Raw genomic sequence first — 26,119 nt, 5'->3', positions numbered from 1 at the left:
AGGCCAAGACCTTGTTTGCTCACCATGACTTTGTATCGCGGCCCTAAACGGACATGGCAAACACAACACCATCCACTAGATCATCAGGCAGCGAATCCAACCTTTGACCCCATGAAGGTTCGCCCGTCGTTCAATGTCCGCCATTGGCTGCTCAGGTCATCCCACCTGCTAAGGTGCAGGTAACTGTCTGTCTCGACAGCTTCGGCGTCTTCCCAGCCCGTCACACCCATCCCGAGACGTCTTAACCCATGGCTCGAGCTGTTTAAAGGTGCGGCCTGGCTCCTTACAATGCACAGCACGCCTTTCATGCCAAATACCTGCTCTAGTAATACGTAACGTTACTAGCTTGCGTATCGGTATTATAGTGTTTGTTTGCCTTTTTGCGCGCGTGCCCTGTGACATGTATTGCGGCACGTAGATGATCCTGTTGGATTACTTCCGCACAATATCAATACCTGTTTGGCTTCAGTATCAAAGGTCGTATCACAATCGTCGTATACAAGGTCGTATCACAATCGATGATAACAAATTGAGGGCATTCGTATTAGGACGGTCGTGCATTTGTCGTACAACTGTCTTGTGACAGGCTGAAAGTTTGTTGTAGATCCTTCGCGCGACGCTAGGTTCATTCCCACACCTCACGTTGGTGTCTAGGTGTAACCATCGCCTTTTCATAGCCCTTGGGCCACACAGGGCCACAATGGTAGGGAATTGAATATTATAGGGGGCTATTCCGATGGAAGTGGTCTGTGTTCACTCATGTACGCCTTGAATATCTCAGTTTGTCACCTTTTGCGACCATCATAATTTATAAGCAGCCAGTCATTGAGGATCACTGTATTGTTGTTCTGGATCGTTCAAGAACAAAAAAGTGTTCGAGAAGATGACGCCAACTTTTTAGAACATCCTCCATGCATGTTTTACAGTGTCATTATCATGTCAACCTACCGGAAAATTCTAAAGTTAAGTTGCTCTACTACATGTGCACGGGTCTGCCTGCAATACCCCCAAACAACCTCAAATATGGCTTTAACATGCAGTGTACATGCGTCAACGACCTTGTGTAGTGGTCTGGATACATTGTTTATGTATTTATGAATTTAAAAAATGCAGCCGGTTTTCAGGTCGAAGTTGAGGTTGTTTGAGTTGTTCACCGTTTCACATGAATCAATGTGTGTTTGTATAGGATTCCCGTTAAACTTGTTTGCCCCCAAGCCCTATGTATATACAATAACGCCTTCCATACTCTTGACTTTAAAGCAAACAGTGAGGTAGGTAAACATTCAGACTTATTGTACACCTGCGGTTATGTCAACATCTCAGAAGATGGCCTGAAGGCCCTAGCTACCGTGCCGCGGTGTGATCGGTGATTAGTGATCCTGAGGTCGACTCCCTGACACTATTGACAGTTACACAGTTCGTCAGGTCGTCCTACGGAGGTAGCGTTAAGCTAATCTCCGAGCAGATCCTATGGTAGCATATGATAGAATCGAAAGCTGGCAGAGGAGTGGAGCCGGCATATTAGTGTGTTTGGCTACCCAGTGGCTGTTACCTCCCGGTGACCAGCTGTACTCTTTGATCCTGTCTTATTCCAGTAGTAAATTTGCCTGGAGATTATCGTTAAGCCGCCGTTTTTGTGTTCGTCTGAGAGAGCATCAAGTAGGGTTTTTTTAAACGCCACACTTATAAACAATTAATCGAAGGTTTCATGCCTCCCTGAAGCATTTTTTTGCTCCTGCGAATTTCTTGTCGTAGTCATTTTTGTGCATTTTCTCGCTGATTCTGTCTAATGAACCCCCCACCCACCGCACTTAATCTGATAAGCAACGTACCCCGATGTACCGATGCATATGCATAGTAAAAATAAAACTAAAGACAGTGAATGCGATGAACTTTTATGGGACCTCCTGTCAGTGTCCCCAATGTGCCTAGCTTCCCACCCCACCTTGTGGCACTCTGCTGTATTCAATTTACTACGAACACACATGAATACAAACATTCAGACATACCTTTAAACATAATATAAAACCTTCGTACACGGAGACAAATATAAGAGAATGGGTTTGCCCCAGTGAGCTCTAGCTGAACATTACGGACATTACAGGTAGTTGAAAGCCTCCGCCCCTGGGCAAAATTCAATCTTGGCTCCATAGCAATGAGAAAACTAAGCGTAGTTAAAAGCAATTTTTTTTCTTCAAAAACTTCAACGTACATTTAAGTTACGTGTACGTAACAGGAGAATACATGACACCCAGACACAGCCGTAGACCCCCATGCACTTACAGGAATGTGCAGTTCGCGGAAGTGCATAATTATTTAAAAAAAAAACGATAGATACACGGAAGTGGAACGAACAATGGGAACTCCTGGCATCCAGAAGCACCACAGGGATTTCCGAGAAAAACTTACATCCTCTTTTCGATATTTAAGAAGCCCTTCCTTTTGACTTGCGCGTTCAAATGTCAACTTTTGAAAATGAATGAGGAAGTGATGGTCACAGTTGGGGGGAGACGAAATTCCTGAAAAAAGGAACAAATATTTCTGGACGATTTCACAAAAAAAGATAAATACATCAAAGACAAATATTTGAAATCCATTTGTCCGAAAGCACCCTGTAGCATTCCGAGAAAAATGTCCCTTCCTCCGGGTGAGATTTTAAGAAACGCTTCCTTATTACGTGCGGTGGAGCATAAATCGTTCCCACGTGCCAACAACGGTAACCGAAAATAGATGAGGAAGTGATAACCGTGCAAAGTGCACGCCTTGCGGAACACATGGTTCGTGGAAGACCCACACGTTTCTAGAAAATACTTTCAGGAAACTACTAACGCACTAACATATATACATGTACACACACCAGGCACCCCAACCTCAAACAAGGAACACTTTGGATCTCAATCTATTAGCATTGAACTTAAATTACATCATCTAATGTTTAAGAATAGTAGTATACCAGAATGTATTTATTTTTTCATTAATACCGTCAGTAACCTTACATTAAAGGTTGAAACAATCATGAGGTTTCAGACTACAGGAAAGCTTAAGTACGGTGGGGTCAAGGGCCTGTCCGAGAAACCCGACGTCGACCGTCAGAAAATGTTCTGATGATCGTTCACCCCAAAAATCTGCCTAAGGTGGTATCTCAAAGCACTGGTGCGGCACTGCGGGGTTCGTTCACTGTGGCATTGTTGTGTTATTTTCGCCAATCTTTTATAATTCAAATATTGTGTGATCCGTGAAAGTATGACTTAAACAAAATACACAAAACGTATAAAAATTCGTTCTTTGTCTCTGAAATTCATTGAGTAATTTTGAACCCCGCAGTGCCGTACCGGTGCCCCAAGTGAGATACCACCTTTACAGACTACCGAGCTGCCTACAATTATCTATTTGCACTTGATTGCACCTACATTGTAACCATATTCATACTTCCCAAAAGAGGGGTGCCCAGAGGGTTCGGCTGTAGTTTTGCCGCCAGGTCTCTGCTCACCAGGCCGCTCTGCCAACAACTCACCCAGGTCAGTTCTAACGTGTGGAGAAATCGTTCCGGGAAAAATTAGGCTTTAACACGAGAAAGGGGGCATATTTCTTGGTAGCTGTGCAGTATGTCATATACAGTAATGTATTATTAGCTGTATAGTTTGTCATATGCAGTAATGTATTATAGCTAGCAGTCTATGGGAAGTTTAAAGAGTGCGACCACTGCGAGGGAGCCTTTCCCTGTATGTTGGAGACTTCCCACTTTGCCCCTCTAAAGCGGTCTTCTGTCGATAGAATATCTGTGGATAAGAACAAGGTGAAGGCTACAACTTCTGTTGCATTGTATGGTAATCGTTCCACTATGGCCACTGTTTCACTGTGGTCAGTGTCCCTAAGTCCTGGCGTCCCTGTCCCTTATCCTACCCCCCCCCCCCCTCCATCCCCCGGTCCTCATTCCTAGGCCTCCTCAATTTTTAACTGAGAACAAGATTTCCAGCATCGTCAAGGTCATATTTTACATGGCGCCATTATGTACCAACCCTCCCTCCAGATGAAACTAGTTTTGCACGTTCCGGTGCACGCTGCCAGGTTTACTCGCTGGTGGTCAGGTTAAAGTTCACCGCACACGCCATAGACCTGCATTAAGCCTTCTCGTACCAGGACTTCTGAAGCAGTGGAGTTTTTTTTTTTTGGGGGGGGGGTCGCAAAATTTGGAACTTGGGGTAAGATTCGCTATGCTGGGGACGTGAGTTTTGCGGCAAAACTCGCCCATGTTACGAAGCAGCGCTACCCCCATAAAAAAACGCCGCCGCTCAAGAAGTCTGCGAAGGAGGCTAGTGTCTGTACGTGCGGGGCGTCACGTCACTTAGTCCTCAAGAATTCTCATTGTAAACAGTCAGAAGCCTTGTAAAGCCGGAACGGCCATTTTGCAAACTTTGTCGCTACGGTGTTGTATGTTTGATGACTCGTGGAGGCAGGTGAACTGAAGTCATGTCTGGTTAGGTTTCATACTTCCGCCAAGGTGTTGTGATAGCCTCCTTAGCAAGCGCAACGACGCGGCCTTTTGGGGGATATGAAGTGGCCCTATTAGCTATATAATGTGTTTTTCTGATGACATATGAGTTCTATTGACTCGGTTTCTCTTAGCCATGCTGTCTAAATATCCGTAGGCAAAACAACACGCGTGTCAAAGTCACTTTGTCGTACAAGCTAACAATGGCATTAACCTTGATGCCAGACTGTTTCCAGGACTTACGCAAGCAAACTCGTCGGCTCTAGGGCCAACATGCCCCCAAGGAAATTGCACAACAGGCCCCTCCCTCTGAGTCAGGCCTTAACTAGGGCTCTGGCTCTGGTCTGGCATCCAGGCTAACAAGACATGAACCTAAAGCTAAGGGCACAACCCACCGTACGTGCAATTTGTCCGTACGTTTTTTTTGGGGGGAGGCCATGTCCGCCACGTATTTCTGAAAACGTTCAGGCTGTACAGGGCAGGCGCGTCGCCCGGACCGGCACGTACGGGGGGCGAATCCGCAGCCCGATGGCACAAGTTTTGCCTGTACGTAAAGTTCTACGGCGTGTCTGCGTACTCCAAAATCCGTCGGATTTCCTACGAGTTCATACGGAGCGGTACTTACCACTTACAGATCCCAAAATATTGCCCACGTTTTGGCACGTAGACATCACGTATTTGCACGTACGGCGGGTTGTGCCCTTAGCTTAACTGTACAGTTGTAGTACAATACGTCCGCTTGTATATCGTACGAAGTATACCCAACTATAGTCCAGGTGTCAACCGACAATCGGACGCCATATGGATGACGAACGCCCGTCAGTTTTGACATGTTGGTCATGATGACTCTGTTTGAACTAGCGTATAATTTTGAGTGTGGCTCCTGTGGTAGCATGTTTCTGGGTTTATCACAAAATCCATCTTTCTGTGATCATTTCTATTCTGCCCATGCACACCGTTAATTCGTTAAAAAAACTACTCTCCAAGCAAAGGTTGAGTCGCGTAGATATAGTAGTAGTCGGAAAAATTACACCAGCGCTCCTCTTTTTCCGACTACTTGGAGGATATAAAAAAACAAAATGACCAGGGATAGGGGCACATCGGGACAGTGTCCCCACGTGACCCTGCGCTGTCCTTGCCTTTAGATGTCGGCATGCTGTCCCCAGGGGCTATCCCGTGTTCTGACGTCAGTCTCAGTTATCTCGTTCAACCATCAGCTATTCTACCATAATTAGATCGCAATTATGATGGATTCGTTTTTAATATGATATGACATAGTCGTATCATCGAATACAAAGACATGTCTTCACACAGTCACAGCATGTGGGCTGGGTGCATGATACTGTATATAAATATGAACTGCGCAAAAGGAGCAGTATAGCGGAATGGGACAGGGCTCATCTGGAAAGGGTATCCAGTCGTCTGTATTTTTAACAATACCTAACGCCCAAAATTGTGACCATAGCTTGCTCAGAACACGAGAAACCTGAGGTTGTGCTGCAGCACCAAGGGAAGCCGCTAGGGGGCCCAAAATCTAATTATTTTCAGCATTCATCACACCCCACAAACACACAAAGTATGGAAACAATCCACCCAGCCGTTCTTGAGATATCTTGTTGACAAATGCTACTGAAAATATAACCTCTGTGACATTTCATGGAGGTAATATTGTATCTGAACAGCATGGTCAAATTGGGGCACTTGGTGGCCCATTTTGCCCAAACGCTTATCAAGCCAATCATTGTACTCGCACACTGGCATAACAAGGACTTATATAGGTCTATGACAATTTTCTCAATGATATGATGCACGGTCCAAACTATTCTATAAGATAAAATTATACAATAAAGCAATGAGTAATCTCAAAAGTGATAAACGGCGGAAGACAAAGAGCCAAAGGAAACACAACATTGAGAAAATCTGATATGGATTTATTTCTGTGTCTTTTGTTAATGCTATGATATATATGTCCGCCTGTAAATGCCCCAAATGCTAGGTTTTTAAGTAGGAGTAAGGTTGAATCAGCCTAAATTACCTACTCATCATTTGATTTTACGCTATGTGTCTTTTGTTGTCTGTTCATTTCTTTTTTGTAATTTGTTGCAAGATGTTCAAATTGTGAAGTCAAGTGTTGCACAAGTCCAGTTTTTGTCACACTCCCCCCGGCGAGGTAACAGTGCGAACGCCGTCTAGTCGACAGGCGAACGTCATCACATTTCCAAATCGGGGCACGGCAGGGCTGTATCTGGTAACGAAAAATAGAAATGTATACGTAGAAATATACACAAATAATGTCGACGACTGTTCTCTTTAGGTCTTGTGTATTTTGTTGCCTTTTATATGATATTATTTTGTCCCCGAAAGCTAGCCGACCGGGCCCCGGTTCGGAGATGTTACATAGGTCTAATGCCTTCGTCACATTTCCAAACCGGGACCCGGTCGGGCAGCTTTCGGGAACGAAAAGTATGATGCAAAAGACAACATACTACACAAGACGGCAAGATAATAGTCGCCGGCATTATTTGTGTATATTTGTACGCATACATTTCTATTCTTCGTTTCCTCAAATATCCCGGTCGGGCCCCGGTGTGGAAATGTGACGTAGGTCTAACAGGTGCGCAAACAGTCCTCGCAGGGCGGGCTACAGGTTTGAAATACATCAGTTACTTGAAGTGATTGTTTTGTCGCCTTACAATAGGGTCATAATGATAGTCTTATTACTGGTTCCCTGTACCATGTCTGTAAGGTAGCACACTTTGACCTTTCACCTTGTTTCTCTCCTGCTTGAAGTGTCCTTGAAAGGTGGTCAGTGAAGCGCGAAGCGTGCGACAAAACAGGGGCTCTGCATGGGGGTCACGACTGTGCTTAGTGGGGGATTCAGGATGACCGACTTTTATACGCTTTACACTTCCATTCGAAATCTTCCCAACGCATTACATGAAATTCCCGACTTTGCTTAATGTTGGATCAGAGTTGCATGTTGCCTTTGAATTTCTTACGTGTGTAGCATTGAAACGGCAGGTCACGTCTAACTGGGGAAACTCGGACTTGCAAACCCCTCCGCCCCCAACGTGGTTGTACAGGTCATGTACCGTCCGATGGTTGGTCGATCACAGGCGACCTTCATTCCTACCCGGTCGTGTGAGGACAGAAGAGGCACGAGTAATTGTGTGTAGTTAAAAACGCATTATACTTATTTGGGGCGGCGCCCTGTTTGTGTAGATACCAGTACACACCGCCTTCACAAGACGTGGTCGGAGTGGCTCAAGGTAAGGGTGAAGTTAGTGTACTGTTCTTAAGATTTCAAGGTAAACATGGGTGTCGTGTTTCGCTGTCTTGGAACAGGAGTGATTCAGGTGTCGTAACCTTCAGTTGTCGCTGTTGTTTTTCACTCACGTCGGTTAGAATCGCTCAAGAACGAGGACATGGGAAGCCTGTAACTTGTACTATACTGCACACGGTTAGTGTGCGTAATAGGATGTGTGAACAAAGTGTTGGCACTAGAAAGTTTTCTTTTCCTCATAGACGGAAAGGAGACGCTTCGCTGTTTGTCGGAGGGCAATGTCTGCAGTACATTGAACCCATACCGGATGTGAGTCTTTCAGGACAGGTTGGAGTTTTTCTGCATTTTCAGTAAGCTACACAAGGGGATATCTGTCCTTTCCCGACACAGTTGTGGTCACTGCAGTGTCACAGTTCGTGACTACACCTGGTTTTAGGACCGTGTGGATTTCTCGCATGACTGCATCTAGTCATCTCGCATGTATGTTAACGTCACACACAAAAAATAAGATCTTGTTGCCTTGTACTTTTCACGAATACGAGTTAAATTCGTACCTTGTAAATTGGGATTGCTAGCCGCCGTTCAGGGGCGGGACGAGACGCCACAGGTTGTTGAGGTTAGCTAGCCTCGTAGACTTCTGAGAACCCGTCAAACATGTATTATGACCTTAGGGGTTTGCTTAGGCGCGCGCTGACCAAAACTTGACCATTACTAGCAGGCCCTTCGGAACTAATACCACCCCTCCCTCTCTCCCTGTAAGTTACATTTCCACGCAGAAATAGCACCAAAGTCTGCTGGTCTAAGTACCACGAGATACAGGAGGCCTAGCTAGGCCTTGACCCTTTTCACAGACTCGGTTCAGAGCCCGCGGGCGGACAGGTAGGCAAGGTGCCGCCGCCCGTCACGGATGCCGTCCACCTTGGCTTGCGGAAACTTCTCGATGCATTTGTTTGTGTCCCTGCCACTTACGCTTGAGTGAATACCTGCCTATTCTTTTAAATGCATGCCGCTTACTTAGAAAATATAATTCTGAGAATTGAAAAAAAATTGTTTCTTTTCAAAAGAAAGAGAGGGGATGCGCCCATCTGAGATTTGGATTTTTTACGTCAGATTCACAACAAAACAAGGCTGAAAGAGCCTCAGAAATATTTTGGGTTCTAGTTCTATTGTCTCCAGACATTGCCACATGTCTAGCTGTCGGACTTCTGCCTAATCTCCAACTTGAAGATGTAGATAGGAGAAATCGTAACGTTTCTCAATCCCTCAGTTCGGCGAAGCAGTGGGTTTAGAGGGAGCTTGACAAAGGGTACTACAGTAGACGCCAATTAATTGCACAACGGTTTATCGCACACTTCTGTTGTTTGCACGGAATCCCAATATCCCGAGGTGGTGCGGTGCAGCTGGATAATTTCGCTTTGTAGCACCACCCGGGTAATTGCACGAAATATGCTGGCAAATGAAGTGTGTAATTAAACGGCTTCTACTGTAGTACTTTTGCCTCTCTGCATCTGCTTGGAGATTACACACCCCTGCAGGCTGTAATTTTCTCCTGCTTACGGTAGAGTCGCTACATATGTCAGGTCGTAAACCATTCTGGAAAGTTGAAAGGCTAAAGGTTAAAGGCTGGGTTTGTCTTTTTTCATGCAGGGTTCTTTGACAGACACATCAAATCATCGGACAAGTCTACCGACCCAGACACGCTTAACCGCCGAGGACACACCGGGCTGAAGCGAGAACAAGGTGACTACATCTTTGTCGGTAAAATTCGCCTTGTCATCGTAACTCATCGGCAATGTTCGTCATTCGTAATACCCCCCTCACATTAGCCGAAAATCGATCGGACGACGAGTCTGCGAGCTCTAAATTACGAGGAGGCATGACCCTGACGGGAAGGGGGAACTCTGCCATTTCTTCGTCGGCATCAGGGTCATGCCTCCTCGTAATTTAGAGCTCGCGCTAGTTGACTCGTCGTGAATCTACCAACCGGTAAAAAGCTAATATTTGGATCTGAACTTTAACTTCTGAATTTTGGTAATTATGTGGGGCATGAATGGGGTAGACGGGCACCCTAAGAACAATGACATGAACAGGAATTGCGCAATAGACCTATCCAAAATCTCATAAAAAGTTCAAAAATCGTCGCTGAGACCTCGTCGAATCTAAGCACAGCTTCCAAGGACCCGCGAAACCAGAGCGAATTGCTAGAAATCGCCCGAAGCCCGCTTAATCGTCAGGACAGCCTTTTGTTCTGCAAATTTCAAGGGAGCAATCTTGAAAGCAAGTCTCCATCCACAAATTGTAATTACCTACGAGTTGTATCTCTGGTTTTCGTTTTATTGGTTGATGTACATGTACACACGCCACAAACATACTCCAACACACACACACATACACTCACATACATACACACAAACATACATACACGTATATGCATACACACGTGCCTACCTACCCCATATTGCGACATTATGGATCCCAAGTCCACGAAGGTGAAGGTAATTACAAACAAAAGTCTGCCGGTCACTCACTGTCGTGTCAATGAACACCAAATCAATTTTACTCCTAAACGATATTTTTACTTTTGTTGAACAAAAATAAGAATTAAAGAACACCGGTACCGTTTTAGCTTTGAAGCAGTAGTGAAATAGGTATATGTTTGTAACAGAAAGGCTAAGTTTCGTATAAACGCTAGAGAAAAAATGGCTTAATCTTTAACTAAGTCATATTTGTACAGATCGAACTTTTGACACACCCCCGTTCATCTGTGTTCAGTCATGAAACCAAGGACGAAACCTGTTCGACAAGTTGGATGCTGGGTGATTTTTCAAAGTCGGCTGGCTCACGACAAATGATCACAACGGCCCCTTTTCACCCCTAAATTTGATTCAAATTTGAACTTTTTATCACGATAAAGCTTAGATCGGAAAAGCTCTAACTACGATCCACTCTTTTAAAGTTTCCTTGACACGCTGTTGGCTTGACTGTTGACATGTTTAATGATTTATGAGCTTGACGATATACCGGGGTCAGAAAATGGCGTTCTCTTGGACAGTGTGTGTGGAGAACTGTCACGGTCCCCTTAGTTTTGGAAATTATGGACTTGCGTGTACTTTTTTAAATGGAATCCTCTTTATTGAAGATTTTGCTTGAAATTATCTTTTGATCTTTGTTCAAACCACAGTGTAACAATACACTGAACAATGGACGAGCACACACACAACAGATGTTTGTTTATTTGGCTGGCAAGTTGGTTGGTTGGTTGGTTGGTTGGTTGGTTGGTTGGTTGGTTGGTTGGTTGGTTGGTTTCTTTGTTGGTTGTTTGGTTGGTTGGTTGGTTGGTTGGTTGGTTGGTTGATTTTTTGTTTGTTTAGTTAGTTAGCTAGTTGGCGGAAGGCCTCATAGACTATTTCTGAGCAATGAACTAAAAGTTGTTTTTAGTTTTCAGATTTAATCTATCTGTCTGTCTGTCTGTCTGTCTGTCTGTCTGTCTGTCTGTTTGTGTGTCCGGATACTTGTGGTCACCATAACTCCAGAACCTCTGGATGAATTGTAATGATATTTTGTATGCTGTTCACATTACGCTAATAAACAGTTTCTAAGATCCAGACACCCTCCAACGTATATACCTATCTTTAAGCATGCACACTGTGATGATTGCATTGGTATAAACATATGGTTATATTGGAATCTTTGGTTATCATTTGCGTGTCTCTTGTATACATACGTCTTCAGGTATTTGATTCGTACTGTTATCATCATTTTGTTGGATGGTTCCCAAACTTTTTGTTCCTTTTTGGTCTTTGACAAATCCAATAAAAAGGAACAACAAGGACTCTAAACGATGTAAACTGTATCTCTGTTATATACCTTGTCTGACCCTTGCCTATTCCCTCATAACCTGAATAAAAAGTGGCCTGCAGGCCGATTTGAGCTTTCATGAATAAATAAAAGTTCAAACAAACAAACAAAATAACGCTTACGTGCGTAGTCCTGACAGAGATATGGTTTGGCACCTGGTACTAGAGCCAGACGTGCGGAAAGTAATTAGCGTACGTAATTGATATACGATCCTACAGGTGAACTCAGGTAAAAGTGAGAAATGTCTATAGAAGGGTAACTCCAAATAGGTCAAGGAAACATTAGCACTAAAACCTTTTCTTATGCCATAACGAGTATGTATAGATGCCACAACAAAACTGATGTGAGAGGATGGTAAAAAAAAGTTGCATTCGTTATGAAGTCTAAGTAGTCAGGCAGGTTAAAGAAATGACCACACAAAATACTGTGTATCAAACAGTAAATTCTTTATTTTTTATTTTTTCCCTTTTACATCTTCATTAGCTTTAGGAGACTTTGCTCAGGAGTATCTATTTTTTCAATATTTCTTCACTTTGCAACTTCTTTGTATGATTTACAAATTAAAGTATGGTCGCGGCCATGAGAACATGTTGAACATCGCAAATCAGCAAACGCCCAGCCCCCTCCCCCACCACCCCCCACCACCCCAAAGCGGCCGCACTTACAGTGTAGAGCATAGGACCTGCCACTTTAATTTACTGCTTCTCGTATCATACCTATGACTTAATTTGCCTTTCGGTGCTGCTGTCTGGAATCATCTAATTATCTGTCATTACGTTAAGGTCATAGATAAGGACATAAAGGCTCTCTTCAAGCAACATACTTGTTCCTAGGCATTTGACGTATGTGCATCATCTACCCAATGGGCACCAAGTGCGCAATTGAGTGTAACAAGGGTGTTGCCCGCGAAGCTAATACTGCCCGTAAAGTTTGAGTTTCTTCGCTTTTATTAAAAAAAAAGGTTGTGGACACGATCGACAAAGTACGGAAACGCATATCTATCTACGTTTCTTCTGATGGTAGTGATATCTTATCATAGATGCAAAATATGTGTCGGTGTCTGTGTGCAAAAGAGCTATGGCAGTTAATCACAGCAATTAATCATTCCTTGGACAATGGTACAGTGTATTGGTTTTGACAAGCACGGTATTCGTTCAACTGAAGACTAGGTGCAGTTTAAGCCAACTTTAAGTCATTTAAGAAAGAAGACATGGATCTATTTATCTACTTTCCTACCCGATAAAACGTTCTCCCTTTAATGGCAAGATAACCGCAAACCAGGCGAACCAATTGACACAAAGGAAGTGACAAATGTACGTCATTGACCTGCGGGTCGTCACTACAAAAGCACCGGGCTTAAGGTGGGTTTACACCTGCGTATATTTTCATGCCGCATGAGTTCCGTTTTGACATTTTTCGACATTCTGACTGATTTCTTCAATACGCGGCCGCACGCACAAGTCGCACCTCTATCGCATCTGAATCGTCTTTAGAAAGTTTTACGTACGCAGGCAAACGAAAATATACGCCCAGTTCGTCTGATAGTTTTGGACATGCACAAAACTATCATTCGTACGCAGTTTGGTGCCCAAAACGTTATGGATGCGCAATACAGTGGTCCCACGTCGGTCGATTGCGCTATGAAGACGCTACATGTTTGCGCTTTACACGCAGTAATACGCGGAAATCGCGGTAATGCGAGTACATAGCGTTCTTACAGCGCAGACACAACGCGCCATGAGCGACCGTATAACGAATGCACACATAGATCACGATTTAGTACCGTGCGTTCTGCGATCGCTTTGCGCATACTACGCGTACTGATAGCGTGATCGACGCACACTCCAGATTTGGAATAAATACGAAGGTGCATCTGACTCCAGACAAAAAAAATCATCTCAAGATGTATATAACTTTATTGCACAACAATTGTACGAGGTACAAAGTATGGCATCTACATAACTACAGTGCTTATAGCACTGTAGTTATGTAGATGCCATACTTTGTACCTCTTAACTTTAGTTAAGGTTTATCTAACAAATACAGGAGTTGTATTATGGGATAAATTTCTTACAATCATTGGAGGCTTTTACAATCATTTGGGGAATTTCTAATGTCTAAACCTTCTTTGATATATTTCCTATATCTGCCATGCAGGGATTGTCACATGTCATTATGTATTTGAATTTGCACTTCAGGTCCATTTGGATAAATCCTTGTGTACAAAATGACAGCCTTCTGTATAGAGAATTGCGTATATCGGAATATTTGGGACATACAACCATAAAGTGATATTCGTCTTCTATTAGCTCTGGACAGAATGGACAAACCCTCTGGTCAATAGGGATTTTTTGGAATCTTCCGGTTTATGATGTCAGATCCAGGCCAGGACTGACGAATTTGTACCGGGGGCATGGAGAGATGGTCACACCTTGCAGGACACCATGAATGCAGGACACTGGTCCCAACAGAGCCTCCAGGGACGGGAAGATGTAGAGGAACCTGCTCAAGCACTGGGTCAATTTGTGACACACGTGCCATTTTGTGTAACAGATATTTGACTTAATTTGCTGATAATGGCACTTTTTTTGTGTGTAGAACCACATGATATAAAGGTGCAATATAGAGCCATATTACAACTTTGAAAGAGGGCGTAAGGTTTCATAATTGTTTAATTTACGTGTTTGATAAAGATCTTGAATACGTTTTGTGGTGTGTATGAGTGTGATTTTTATAGTAGTTGAAATACTAAGATGATAGGGGAAATCATTAAGGACAAAGTGAAAACAAACACAATCTTAACAGTGCACATAATTTCTTAAGGTAAATGATGGCCCACATTTCTGTAAAAGCACAGTGTCACTGCTTTACTGCTTCGCAAATGAATAAAAAAAACCTCTTCACTGTTTACTTGTCAATGTTCTACTTGAACTGCCTGTAAACAAAGGCATACGTAGTACAAAGGGTTCCTCTAACAAAAATACTCTATTGGCAATGCTCGCAAACAAAAGTATATGTAACACAAACTGTTCCTCTGACACACCTGAAATGCGTTTGGAATGCAGTTAGCACCAGGTGCGTCAAGCATGCGGTCGGTAGACGTTGTGTGCGTCCGGAAAACGCCCAACATACGTACCCCATACGAATCTATTCGCAGTACGGAAAATTTTGTCGCGCATTTCAGTTGCAATCATACGCATCTCATGCGAAATGAAAACGCTGAAGTCGTAATTCAAACGCCAGATGGGCTCGACGTACAATTTGATTTATTCCCAAAAAATTCCAAATGTTGGGCGTTCGGCCACGTATTGACAAAATTTCATGCGGAACTCACGCGCACTTGAAAATATACGCAGGTGTAAACCCACCTTTACGTTATCAGATCGCGAGGCCCGAGTGAACGGTGTCCTTACCTGACGTACCGTGCGAAACACGCATAGATAGGACTGGTCGAAGTTGAATGGCGCGCGTGTAGCATTCGGTAGTGCCACACATTATTCCATCGCCTTGTATGTAAACTATGTTATGTCAGCCTAATACTTCTAGTTTATTCACTTGGTATGTACCAAGTTGTGATAATGAAAAAAAAAGGTTTCTGATCCAATATAGATTCCCAATTCAAATTATTTTGAATTGAATAATTTGGAACTTTTGACTCCTCCTATATCATGACATGTGTGCTTCTTGTGTGATACTTAGGCCACACTGATTTGAATTTCTGGATGACGTTCTCTGGACAACCTAAAACTGATGCTTCTAGATTTGATCATTCAAGTCATCAACACAACCCTGCACAACCCTGCATGCCCTGCCCAACATAAGCGAGTACCTCCCAGTCGTATTATAGCTCCCGAGACGACAGAAAAGACTTGGGATCTATAATACGACTGGATAACAGGCTAGCGCTAGCTGCACGTTGGCGGCGTCGCTGTGTCCTGAATTGAATTTGTTACCCTTGACTTTATAATGGGAATATGATACAAAAGGTAACGGTGTGACTAAAAAGACATAAAAAAACACAAGGCGGTTGCTGTGCAGAGTATGACAAGTTCACTTTTTAGCGCTATACTTTTATATTACTTAGATCTAAACATCTAACATGATGAACACGGGTGTCTCAAAGCCTCAGGCAACGATGCCCTTGCTTGACATTAACACATACCAGTCTTTAGAAGTGAAGTTACAATGTGTGACCAGTATCTCTCATGATTACATGGGAACGTTCGGGTGACGCTAACTTGTCATGAGGAGTGACTCTTGCATGACATTTTACACGGCGACAACGCCTTCTTTTGGCTGGTTAAAGTATGTCTATCAAGGGCACAGTAGGCCAGAATATACATTTTTGTTCTGAAATAGCAGAAAACAATAAAATCATGTTTCAGTCATGGATGAAAAGATAAAAACGGCGCGGGATATCCCTTGTGTCAAACTTCAGGTCGTTTGAGATGAATTGATTTGAAGATTTGACAGAACAAGAAGAAGAAATATCAGGGAATATATTTCACTCCCATACCGACGGGAACGGGTTTTCTGCGCGTTAAAAATCTGCGCGCGCGTTAAAAATCTGCGCGTTAGAAAACTAAGTTGTGCATTGAGAAATTCTTAGATGTAAAATCATATAATGGGGTCACATTTTTCATCCTGTTACCTGAATTTTTGGTTTGAAAAGCACCTAATTGTTAGGTCCCTTGGGAATAGGCTAATTTACATATCCAAAAGATTTCAAAATCACTTGAATTAGACACAAATACATGGAAAAATTACTAGTGTGAGGCTTTATATCATAGTATATAACTGCTTGGGGCTTTTTTTTCCATTCTACAAGGTTCATTTCATCTTTTCTCAAGCAGATTGTTTCACATGCAAATATCAACCTTTGTTGCGCGTTAAAACTTAATGTTTAAAAATCACTTTAAAACTCCTGGAAAGGGATATTTGTACTCAAGAATGCAACAATATGATACTTAATTTGATCTTGTGTTATCTTCTTCAAGCTTTTAAGTTTAAAACTGCAAAAAAATATTCAAATCCCCAGTGAATCAGCTAATTTGCATATTTTAACGCGCAGGTTTTTAACGCGCAAGTTTTAACGCGCAAATTTTAACGCGCACAAAACCCCAACCCATACCGGCGTGAAATACAATTATGAGCTTCTGTAAGTATTGCGCGTGCGTTGTTTCTTGTCGAGGCTCGCAATAATGGTGTGTATCTTTGCACCTAGTTATTCAAAAATTAAAAGTTGAAGTAATTTCCACCCCAGATGGTGCATAAAGAGGGAGGCGCCCATCTCCGCCTCAATAGCCCTGGGGCCACACAGTTTTGTGCAATCACTACATCAGGGGGGACTAGACCACTAGTACTACTAGTAGTAGTGGTCTGTGTTTTCAACTACTACACATTTTCCCAAATGCTGAGTGGCAAGCAGAGAAAGTAGCCTGTACATTTTTTAAAAAGTTTTTGGTATGATTCAGGTGGAGATCAAACTCACGAAAGGTGAATACTCAACCCACTTGGACATTGAACCGGTTTTGTGCAGCCATTATTGATACTGCATTTAGTGTTTAAGCCGGCGTATCGATGAATCACACGTTTAGATGAATACAAGAGAGAAGAAACCTGGGAAAAATTACCCTCACCCTTTCTTTTACGCGAGCATTACCAATGGCATTTTTTCACAACTTTTTTTTCACGTTCTGACACTTTTAGAAGGTGAAATACACTTAGTAGACATGTTTAGAATCAAAAAGAAAAATCTTTGATCAATTTTCGATTTTTAATAAAAAAAAGTTCGTAGTAAGCGCAGAACGGCTGAAAAGGGCCTAAATCTTATGTTTTGAGCGAAATTCTCGTGTGGAATATAATCCTTGTCGGATTGTTTCAACGACTAACGTGTTATTTGTTGCTTTAGGCTAGTGATTCCAGTGTCCCTGTCCTGAAATGACCTGGTCTCAAACAAGTGAACAATACACCTGGCAATTACAGGTTCTTTTCAAAGGACATGTAGTAAAAGTTGTTTGTCCAACGTCGTAGTGGAAGTAATCGCTGTCTTCTTTCATTGAGATGTAGAAACTGGCGCGCCCTTTGTAACACTTGACCGAGCTGCACGATTAGCTTACTCTGTGGACCGGGAACCAAGAGAACAAGGCTCATGGAATCAAAGAAATTAGACTGCTGCTCATGAAACTTTAACTTTGTACATACTACTTTTATGGTGCAATGGTAAATTTAATAACCTGGATTGTTTGATTTGTTTCAAATACAAATGTGTCACTTGAGAACCTGAGAGGTTCAAGACAGGGTAGTGTGTTTTTATTCATGTTATTTTTATCGACGCCTCAAGGGCGAAATTAATGGAATGGTATGTGAAAAGTTCTGGAAATGTGTACACATTCATGCAAAGCCTCGAGATACTCTATGACCCTATATCAGTTGCTTTTTAGAATATTCATTGTCCAGTGTTACTTTAGTATTACAAATTTCCACAAATGGTACATGTATATTTGAGCATACGTAGTTTCCCTTAAATGCTCATCAGGTTTTGGGAAGGCATGTCTGTGAAGAGCATTCTATGTGGATTATTCGTGAAACAACTACTCAGACTTCAGAGACTACTGTCGTCAATGCAATGTCTATGTTCAAATTGCGCCATTTCTTCTACTTCTATGGAATACTGAGCAAAGCCCCTCGCGGGACATAACGCTCAGTGAAGGTTTTGCCCTAGCATGGTCGGTGTTGGGGTGGGTACTTGTGAACAATGTCCTAGAATGACCTACTTCCACTCGAGGGCACAGCACAACGTGTCGGTGATTCAAATGGCTAAAGGTAACGGTTGTTTGAAGTCGTAGTGAAAGTAATTGCTACTTAATTTTACTGAGGGGAAGGAATTGACGCGTTATGTGGAAAAGTTGACTAGGGAGAAGGAATCGGTGTGTCCAATCGATTTTCTCGCTATGTGACAACCGTATTAAAGAACAACACGAGACCACACAATTTGATCGTAAAAAGAGGCTACTAGTTTTTTGACGACCCTGTCCTGAAATGGCATGCATGTACTTCCACACCAGTGCGCAATGGGACATGCAGGTGCTGTTTAAGTGGCTTGTCGCGAAATTTTTTTTTTGTCCTGAGTCGTCGTTAAGATAATTGCCATTTTTTTCCATTGAGTTACCCCTTTACAAAGTTTTACAGATTTACAAATTATACAGATAAACCAGTCAAGATTAACAATGCATCGGTTCACATGACAACATGGCCGAAATTGTTGACCGAATTTCAAACTCGCCAGAGCCAAGCGTATTTTTCGCTTGTGACTTTGGATGGGGCTCGGCGACCTCTAAAAATCGCGCGATCTCTACAAATCCCACAGTGATTGTACCCCTGTCACATTGCGCGAAAATCGATCGGACAACGAGTCTGCGGCAATCGCCCGAGCCTCGCTTATAATAATAATAACATTATTGCACACCAATTGTACAATTGCAAGGTACAAAGTATGGCTTATATGTGACAGGGACGGTTTTCAGGTAAAAAAAAATACGCGCAACCCTCTGTCGATCTTAAACATGGCCAATCTTCCCAGCGATACGCACAGATCGTGGATAATGTGACAGGGGTATTAAGAGGACACCAGCCGCATTGCTACCGAAAATGTCATTTTGAAAATGTCAGGTTGCAGAAATGTCGTGTTTGAAATTCTGTTCTGCGATTGGCCTGTCATTCATCAATACATTGTACGAACCATTTAGGGGGGGGGGGGGGTCTCTTACCATATGCGTGAGCTCCTACTAAGTATCCGTACATCTGGCGTTATGATTATGATTATGATGGAAACAGTGACCCATGTTATTTATGATACAATGCGTTGACCTAGCTGTTTGTTTTTAATAGTGTTTTGAATCAGGATCTGTCTGTTTTAGCAACAGGAGACTATCATTTAGGCATGCAGGTACATTTCACAATTCCTAAAATAAATCAGCCTCAGTCGTGCTTATCTCCAACCTTACATTCCAGTGGCATAGTTGTAACTGCTGACCGTCTCGACTGGGCGTTACAATTGAAAATATTTTATTGCTCCAGGTATTGGCAGGAATCAAAATCGCCATCCTGGCGACCTGTCCGACTGGTTAAAATTAACCCCGTGCAGTGAGAGTTTGTGTTAAGGTGGGGTCACACTTGCGTATATATTTAAGTCCGTATGAGGCGCGCATGGGAGTATTTGCCTCCAACAGAAAAATAATAGAAATTGGACAAACGTAAATAGGTAACATGTTAGACGAGTTAGCTGGGTTGCTAACCATACTTCTCGGTCAGCTAACTCATCTGGCATGTTATGTATCTATATTTGTCCAATTTATACTATTTTTCTCGCGACCTGTGGAGCCTGGTACAGACTAAGAGCTCATGCTCACCTCAAACGGACTTGAATATATACGTATGTGAAACCCCACCTATAGGCTGTCCTGAAACGACCTCTTCCCGCACGAGCACACAATGCACGGTGCTTTTCAAAACACATACTAATATAGTAAAGTTGCTTGAAAAACCTGCTTTTATCAAACACGTTCTCCACATACATCCTCAACTTTGTGTACCCAGATAGATGGGCAAGATAAATATACTAAGGAGGTTTAAAATCTCATGCATAAACTTTAAAAAGGTAAAAAAAAAATGAAGAGGTAAAGATAAATTAGAGACGTTACAACATGTATTTTTTAGATAATCGTATGATAATGGATACGGCATGGTATGATGAGTCGTATTGTCTTGGAACAATGAAAATAATGGTAACTAGAGCTTGTTATCATCGTCATTCACCGATAGATACCTCTCATAGCAGCAACTTCGCAAGTTCGCATAGTACCTGTATATGTGCATATGTGCCTTCAAGCCTGAACCAAACACGAAATAAGATACACGTATGCCATTTATAAAAGGGACTTTCTGTGACACGTCAGCGCGTCCGAAACAAACCGCAAATTAAAAAAAAGGTCTGCAAAGCTGCGTGTCCTGTGCACATTTTGATTACAAACTAGTTTGAAATGAAAGAGAGTATAACTAATACCGTTCTTGTGCATGATTTTAAATAGAATTATTGCACGCTTCGTAAAAATTCTATTTAAGAAAGGCTGGTATACATGTACGTGTTTATTTTTAATAACCTTGTTCTGAAATGACCTACACGAGCAGATAATGAAAAAAAGTTTGCTTTTGATATATCTTTTCTTAAAACTTGTCTAAGTCGTGGAAATATGTGCAATTTTCTTTAATCTGGATGTCCACAAACGCTTGCGCTGTGATAAAAGAAGATCGAGCCACAACTCAATGAAGTTTGACGAAAGCTAATCTTGATGACATTGTGACGCCAGGTTTACAGCCATGGACTAGTGCATGGCTGTGAAGTAATAAATATACATAAACAAGCGTGTCTGTGATGGATGGTAAGCCGTTTACAAAATATACAGATAAACCAGGAAGGGTAAACAATGCATAAATCAACATGATAGGTGATTTATTACTACATTTTTACTCAAGTCACAAAACCCACTTATTTTGCAGGATGTGGGACAGTTCATTAACCACTGCCTTCTAAGAAGAAGTCAAATCCAATAATAAGATGCAACTTCAGCTGAATGGACATTAATAATACTATGTACTACTTTGTATTTTGTTTCCCTCGAGAATGCTCCTGCAATTAGCCTTCGGGCATGATTTTGCAAATAAACTTGTCACTATTTATTACAAACTTTGTGATGGTTTCTGTGTTCTTGACATCACAGATTGCCAACTGTTGGATACCAGGAGTCACCCCCAAGATGGCGGCCCGTCGAATCTGCGGGCTCAGCAAGGACGTCACGCTCTCCGTACTTCCCAGACTGCACTTCGAGGAACTGCTTGTGGAACTGCGCAGGCGCGAGATCGACGCGCGGGGCATCCTGGTCCGGGTGCTGAAAGGGGTCATGGTCCTGGAGTATCAAGAGCAGGAGGAGTGTTTAGCCGAGGGGGAGACGTCTTCCAAAACCTCATCGATTGGGGACCAACAGAGTGCAGGTATTAAGAATGAATGAAGACCTTTATTGTACGGTTTTGCCCAACCGAGCTAAGTACAGGTCACAACAAGTCAAGATATATACACATAAAAGTATCACAAATCTAGTCTAACACAAAAGTTCGGCTTCTTCTCGCTTCTTGGTAATGGTGAAAATGTAGGACTGTATGAGTTTAGCTATCGTATCGTTTATCAAAACGCATGAGAAATATAAACTTGTCAGTGCTACTCATGTGTCTAATGTCTATGAAGAATAATGCACCTATCAAGCAACAACGATATATACTTTTGATTTCTTTCCCGTTACTGATACCATAAGAAGTGATTTTTTTGGTTTACGTTGGGCTACCCATTTTTTTCAAGAAGTGATTTTTTTTGTTTACGCGGGGCTTCCCATTTTTTCAATGATAAAATTACCAGTTACATAAACAAAGAAAACAATACAGAAAAATCAAACTGACGTAAAACAGTCAATGTACCAGTGGCCTGTGTGGCATAAGAATTAGGAATGCGTACCACACCTATAAGCCTAAAGAAGCAATATAACTAACGTCGATGGAGCTCAGACATCCAAGTATACACAATAGAAAAACTACTCAAGAAACTAGTGATCAATATTTGTAACGGTCGACGTCAGACGTTTGATTTCAAATTAGTCAGTGACTGAAAAGCATTCTTCAGTCCAAATGTTTTCTAATTTGGGTTAACTACCTGCTGCACAACGGATTCTCTTCAATTACTTACAAAATTTAGCGGATGCGGATGCTATCTGAAACTTCAAACGGTTTACAGATCCAACTCCTTTGCTGGAGTACCTTTTTACATTTCGGATTGTAACAAAATTGGCACAGTTACAACAATTTTCTTCAATCAATGACTGTTTTGTAAAGGTACAGTACATACCTCCCAAATTACCTAGTCTACAAATTACATCTACAATTTGGGACGTATGTACTGTATGTACCTTTACAAAACAGTCATTGATTGAAGAAGATTGTTGTAACTGTATGCGTACGTGACTGATGAACCTCTTCAACGATGGAACACTACGATATCTCTCACATTGTCCTGTTCTGGGTCGTTTTCTACAGTTTGTGTGTTTACCTACAGGTACAGACGATTTTGCGCTGGACGACGGCGATGCCAGTCACAGCGACCGGCGATTCTCTCTCTGCACCTCCTCCCCGGAGCAGGGGTACGTCTCCATGGAGATGGACACGTCACCGAAACCGGAAATGACGCAGCCCGACTTTGTGGGGCACAGTGATGCCTACTCCCCTGATGTAGCAGCGCTTGAAGCGCAAGAAACTGGTCAAGCGGACGGGAAACAGACGCTACCTGGTCAGAACAGCCATGAAAGAGGGTTTAGAGGCGAAGAGAACCAAAGAGAAGATGACTCGAACTGCTACGGCATTGTGATCTCTTCAACCACGTCTTCTGGAAAGGGTCTGTCCCAACAAGGTTTCACCACGGACACACCAACGGTTGGCGGGATTCCAGAATTGTACACGACTGCAGTACCGAACAACCACGAACCGTCACGGGGTCTGGATCAACCAGCATGTCATCCATATACCAAGGAACAAGCCTCTAGCTGTTACACAGGAGAAGTGCAAAAAGGTGGACAAGGGTCGTTTTCGTCATCTAACGTGCTCCTGTCTACCGATTCTGGTGTTTATGAAACGACGCACCCTGACGAAAACTGTACTGTTTCACCTGATGGGTCAGCCAACGGATTAAGAGTCACGAAAAGTGAAGAACCAGGGGCTGACTACAGGGCCAGCTTGGATGGAAGCTCCATGGAAACCGATGGTTACCTTGACAACGGTTTGGACTTGGTCAGCAGACAGAACTACACACGACAGAACAGCGCAGCATTTTCAGAGGGAAGCGGGAGAGAACACGTTGGCCGTCCGTGCAGCAAAACTGGGATGGCTCAGACAATGGACAGTAGTAACGGAGAGAACAGGTGTGACGACGGTGACCTGAGGAGCGGTGTTAGAACAAGCAATAACGGCACAACGCGCCGTGATGACTCAACCAATGGCGACCGCTATCAACATGCAGACGACACACACGACAGTGCGAGGAACGGTGGCTTCCAGCATCAGTTGAAAAATGGGACGACCCCTTACCACACTCCTGTCAATGCCGGCGCAATCACGGAAATGCATGGTGAAAGACAAGCTCCTGTAAATAGTGCGATCATAGAACGGTATGGAAACCACGTAAATACCGGTTACATTTCGCAGGTCAATCGTGATTTGCACCAAACGGGCAGCGAAGACGTTCGGACTAACGCAGAGATGCCTCTCAGTGAAACAGGTGGCCAACACTGTGGTAGATATGGCGACGATAACTATGACAACGTCGCGTTAAATCTTACCACCCGCAACCCTTTCGAGAATGTTCGTATCAAGGTGGAGCCGGTAGACGAATTTTCCGAAGAGTTCGGACAAGTGAACATGCAGCATTTGTCAGGACAGACGGACGGCGGTTGCCAGGCAACAGCATCCCCGTCAGCCAACCAAGGACCTGACTGTACCACCTCATCCATGATGTCACCGACAGGAGGAGATACCACTACGTTGGTAGGTTTTCATAACGTTTTTTTTTTACAAAAATTGTGCTTTGAGTTTTTATATCAGTCTTCCTGTTTGTAACAAGTAATAATAATCAGCATTTAGACATCTCTGCAAGATGGATGTCAAACATTCAGGAAATATTTTTTCGCGAGGAAGTACTTTGCTTAAGCAAGTGAACACTAAAAGTTTATCGAAGTATTGTTCTTCGTCTTTCCAAACATCAACTGTGTGTTCTACTTCAGGACCAAGGTATATTCTTGAGCTTAAAAGGACGGGAGAAAATATTTTGCCTTTGTTGACAAATGTTTTCTTATTGATTCTGAACTACGTCGATAAAGATTAGACATCCAGGTAATAAGATATGCCAAAAACATATACTCAAGGAGCTGGGTATGATTTTGGAAACGGTCAGACGTTTCAGATAGTATCCACTATCTTTCGTCAGTGACACTAATTCTGAACTCTTTTTCTTCGTCTTCACGTATTGTACTCCAGAACCAAGACAACACACCGGACAAGTGGTGGAAGTGCCCACACTGCGGCTACATGACCGTGCACGGGGGTGCCATAGCCAGCCACCTGCGGACCCACGCCACGGCCGACTGCCCTTACGTCTGCTCCTACTGCACCTTCAAAACCGTCACCGACGAGTTCCTCAGTAGGCACGTGTACAGCGCCCACATCCACAGGCAGGTCAGGTGCCCGTTCTGTCGCTACGTCTCGCGATCCAGCACGGCAGTCGAGAACCACATAGTGAACTACCACTGGGAGATGACGGTGTTGGACGACGGTGTCGGGAGAGAAGGGCGAGGGACAGGGGAAGCTATCAGCCCTGTACCTCGTCCCTCTCTCAAACGCTTACACTGCCAGCACTGCGCGTTCACGGCGTCGAGACAACTCGAGATGGACATGCACATGTTTCTACACGACAAGCCGTTCGTCCACGTGTGTCGGTTCTGCGGCTACCGGACCGCCGAGAGGCCCAACTACGTACGGCACCTGCGGATCCACGCGGGGTTCCGCCCGCACAAGTGCCCGTTCTGTCCGTACAGCGCGTCCATGAAACACCATCTCAACGACCACATCCGCACCCACACGGGCGAGAAGCCGTTCTCGTGCAGGATGTGCGACTACAGAGCCGCCTTCAGGTCCAACCTGGCTCAGCACATGAAGAAGGTGCACAAAGTCGTGGACAAGTTCAGGTGCACAAAGTGCAGCTACACGACCATCTGTAAGCAGAGGCTGGACAATCACCTGAAACAACACGACAGGAAGGACGAGCAGAGGAGGAAGGCAAAACAACAGACGACAAGCGACAGCGACGCACCGACGTCATCAGAGACAAACACCAATGACACGGTCGCACCAGAGGTAGACGCCTGCGTAGACGTACCTACCCCAGTGCTAGAGACGAGCCAAGATTCTGAAAAACATTCTGAAAATCATTCTGAAAATCAAATGAGCACAGATAGCTAATTTGTAAGGTTTCAGTTGCTAAGGATTACAACAGAAATCATTAGGTTAATTGCGTAATTATGGTATTTGGAGCATACATAGAAATATTTCACCTAACATTGAGATGATATCCTTTACTAAGGGCTCAGATAAAAACCTACAATATATTTTGAATTTTTTCGTAAGCAGCCATGTTTCTCATGGCATTAAGCCTTTATGAATAAGAAAAGGTATAAAGATACGGCATAAGATGCTGCATACCATATCTATTTTCTGTGTACATATACAGTATTACGTCTATCATGTCTAATACATATAGACAGACAGAGATGCACAACTTCCTGTACCAGTAAAAGTCAGTATCTAAGTTATATAGCAATCAATTTGCTGATTATCAT

At 43.2% G+C, this 26,119-nt stretch overlaps 1 protein-coding gene across 2 annotated transcripts; it reads left to right on the top strand.

Annotated features, from left to right (window-relative positions):
• On the top strand, positions 1 to 25,933 carry LOC118406864. 2 transcript variants are annotated; one of them, XM_035807244.1, is made up of 5 exons: positions 1 to 268; positions 9,423 to 9,515; positions 21,413 to 21,683; positions 22,792 to 24,272; positions 24,762 to 25,933. In XM_035807244.1, the coding sequence occupies exons 3-5, from the start codon at positions 21,449 to 21,451 to the stop codon at positions 25,740 to 25,742; spliced, it is 2,697 nt and encodes an 898-aa protein (XP_035663137.1). In that variant the 5' UTR covers positions 1 to 268; positions 9,423 to 9,515; positions 21,413 to 21,448; the 3' UTR covers positions 25,743 to 25,933. The 2 variants fall into 2 exon arrangements, with proteins under 2 accessions (XP_035663137.1, XP_035663138.1); XM_035807245.1 differs by lacking the exon at positions 1 to 268 and adding an exon at positions 3,396 to 3,518.
• Positions 25,934 to 26,119: the final 186 nt, after the last annotated feature.

Source organism: Branchiostoma floridae, chromosome 19, assembly GCF_000003815.2.
Source record: "Branchiostoma floridae strain S238N-H82 chromosome 19, Bfl_VNyyK, whole genome shotgun sequence".
In the NCBI taxonomy this organism is placed as follows: Eukaryota; Metazoa; Chordata; class Leptocardii; order Amphioxiformes; family Branchiostomatidae; genus Branchiostoma; species Branchiostoma floridae.
The sequence above is the reverse complement of the archived record's forward strand: the minus strand, read 5'-3'. Positions and strand labels throughout refer to the sequence as shown.

Excerpts from the sequence above, each read along its gene's own strand:
- LOC118406864 (XM_035807244.1), top strand. The coding sequence starts at position 21,449 with ATGGCGGCCCGTCGAATCTGCGGGCTCAGCAAGGACGTCACGCTCTCC. Across the intron at positions 21,684-22,791 it reads TGGGGACCAACAGAGTGCAG|GTACAGACGATTTTGCGCTG; the intron begins GTATTAAGAATG and ends GTTTACCTACAG. Across the intron at positions 24,273-24,761 it reads GAGGAGATACCACTACGTTG|AACCAAGACAACACACCGGA; the intron begins GTAGGTTTTCAT and ends ATTGTACTCCAG.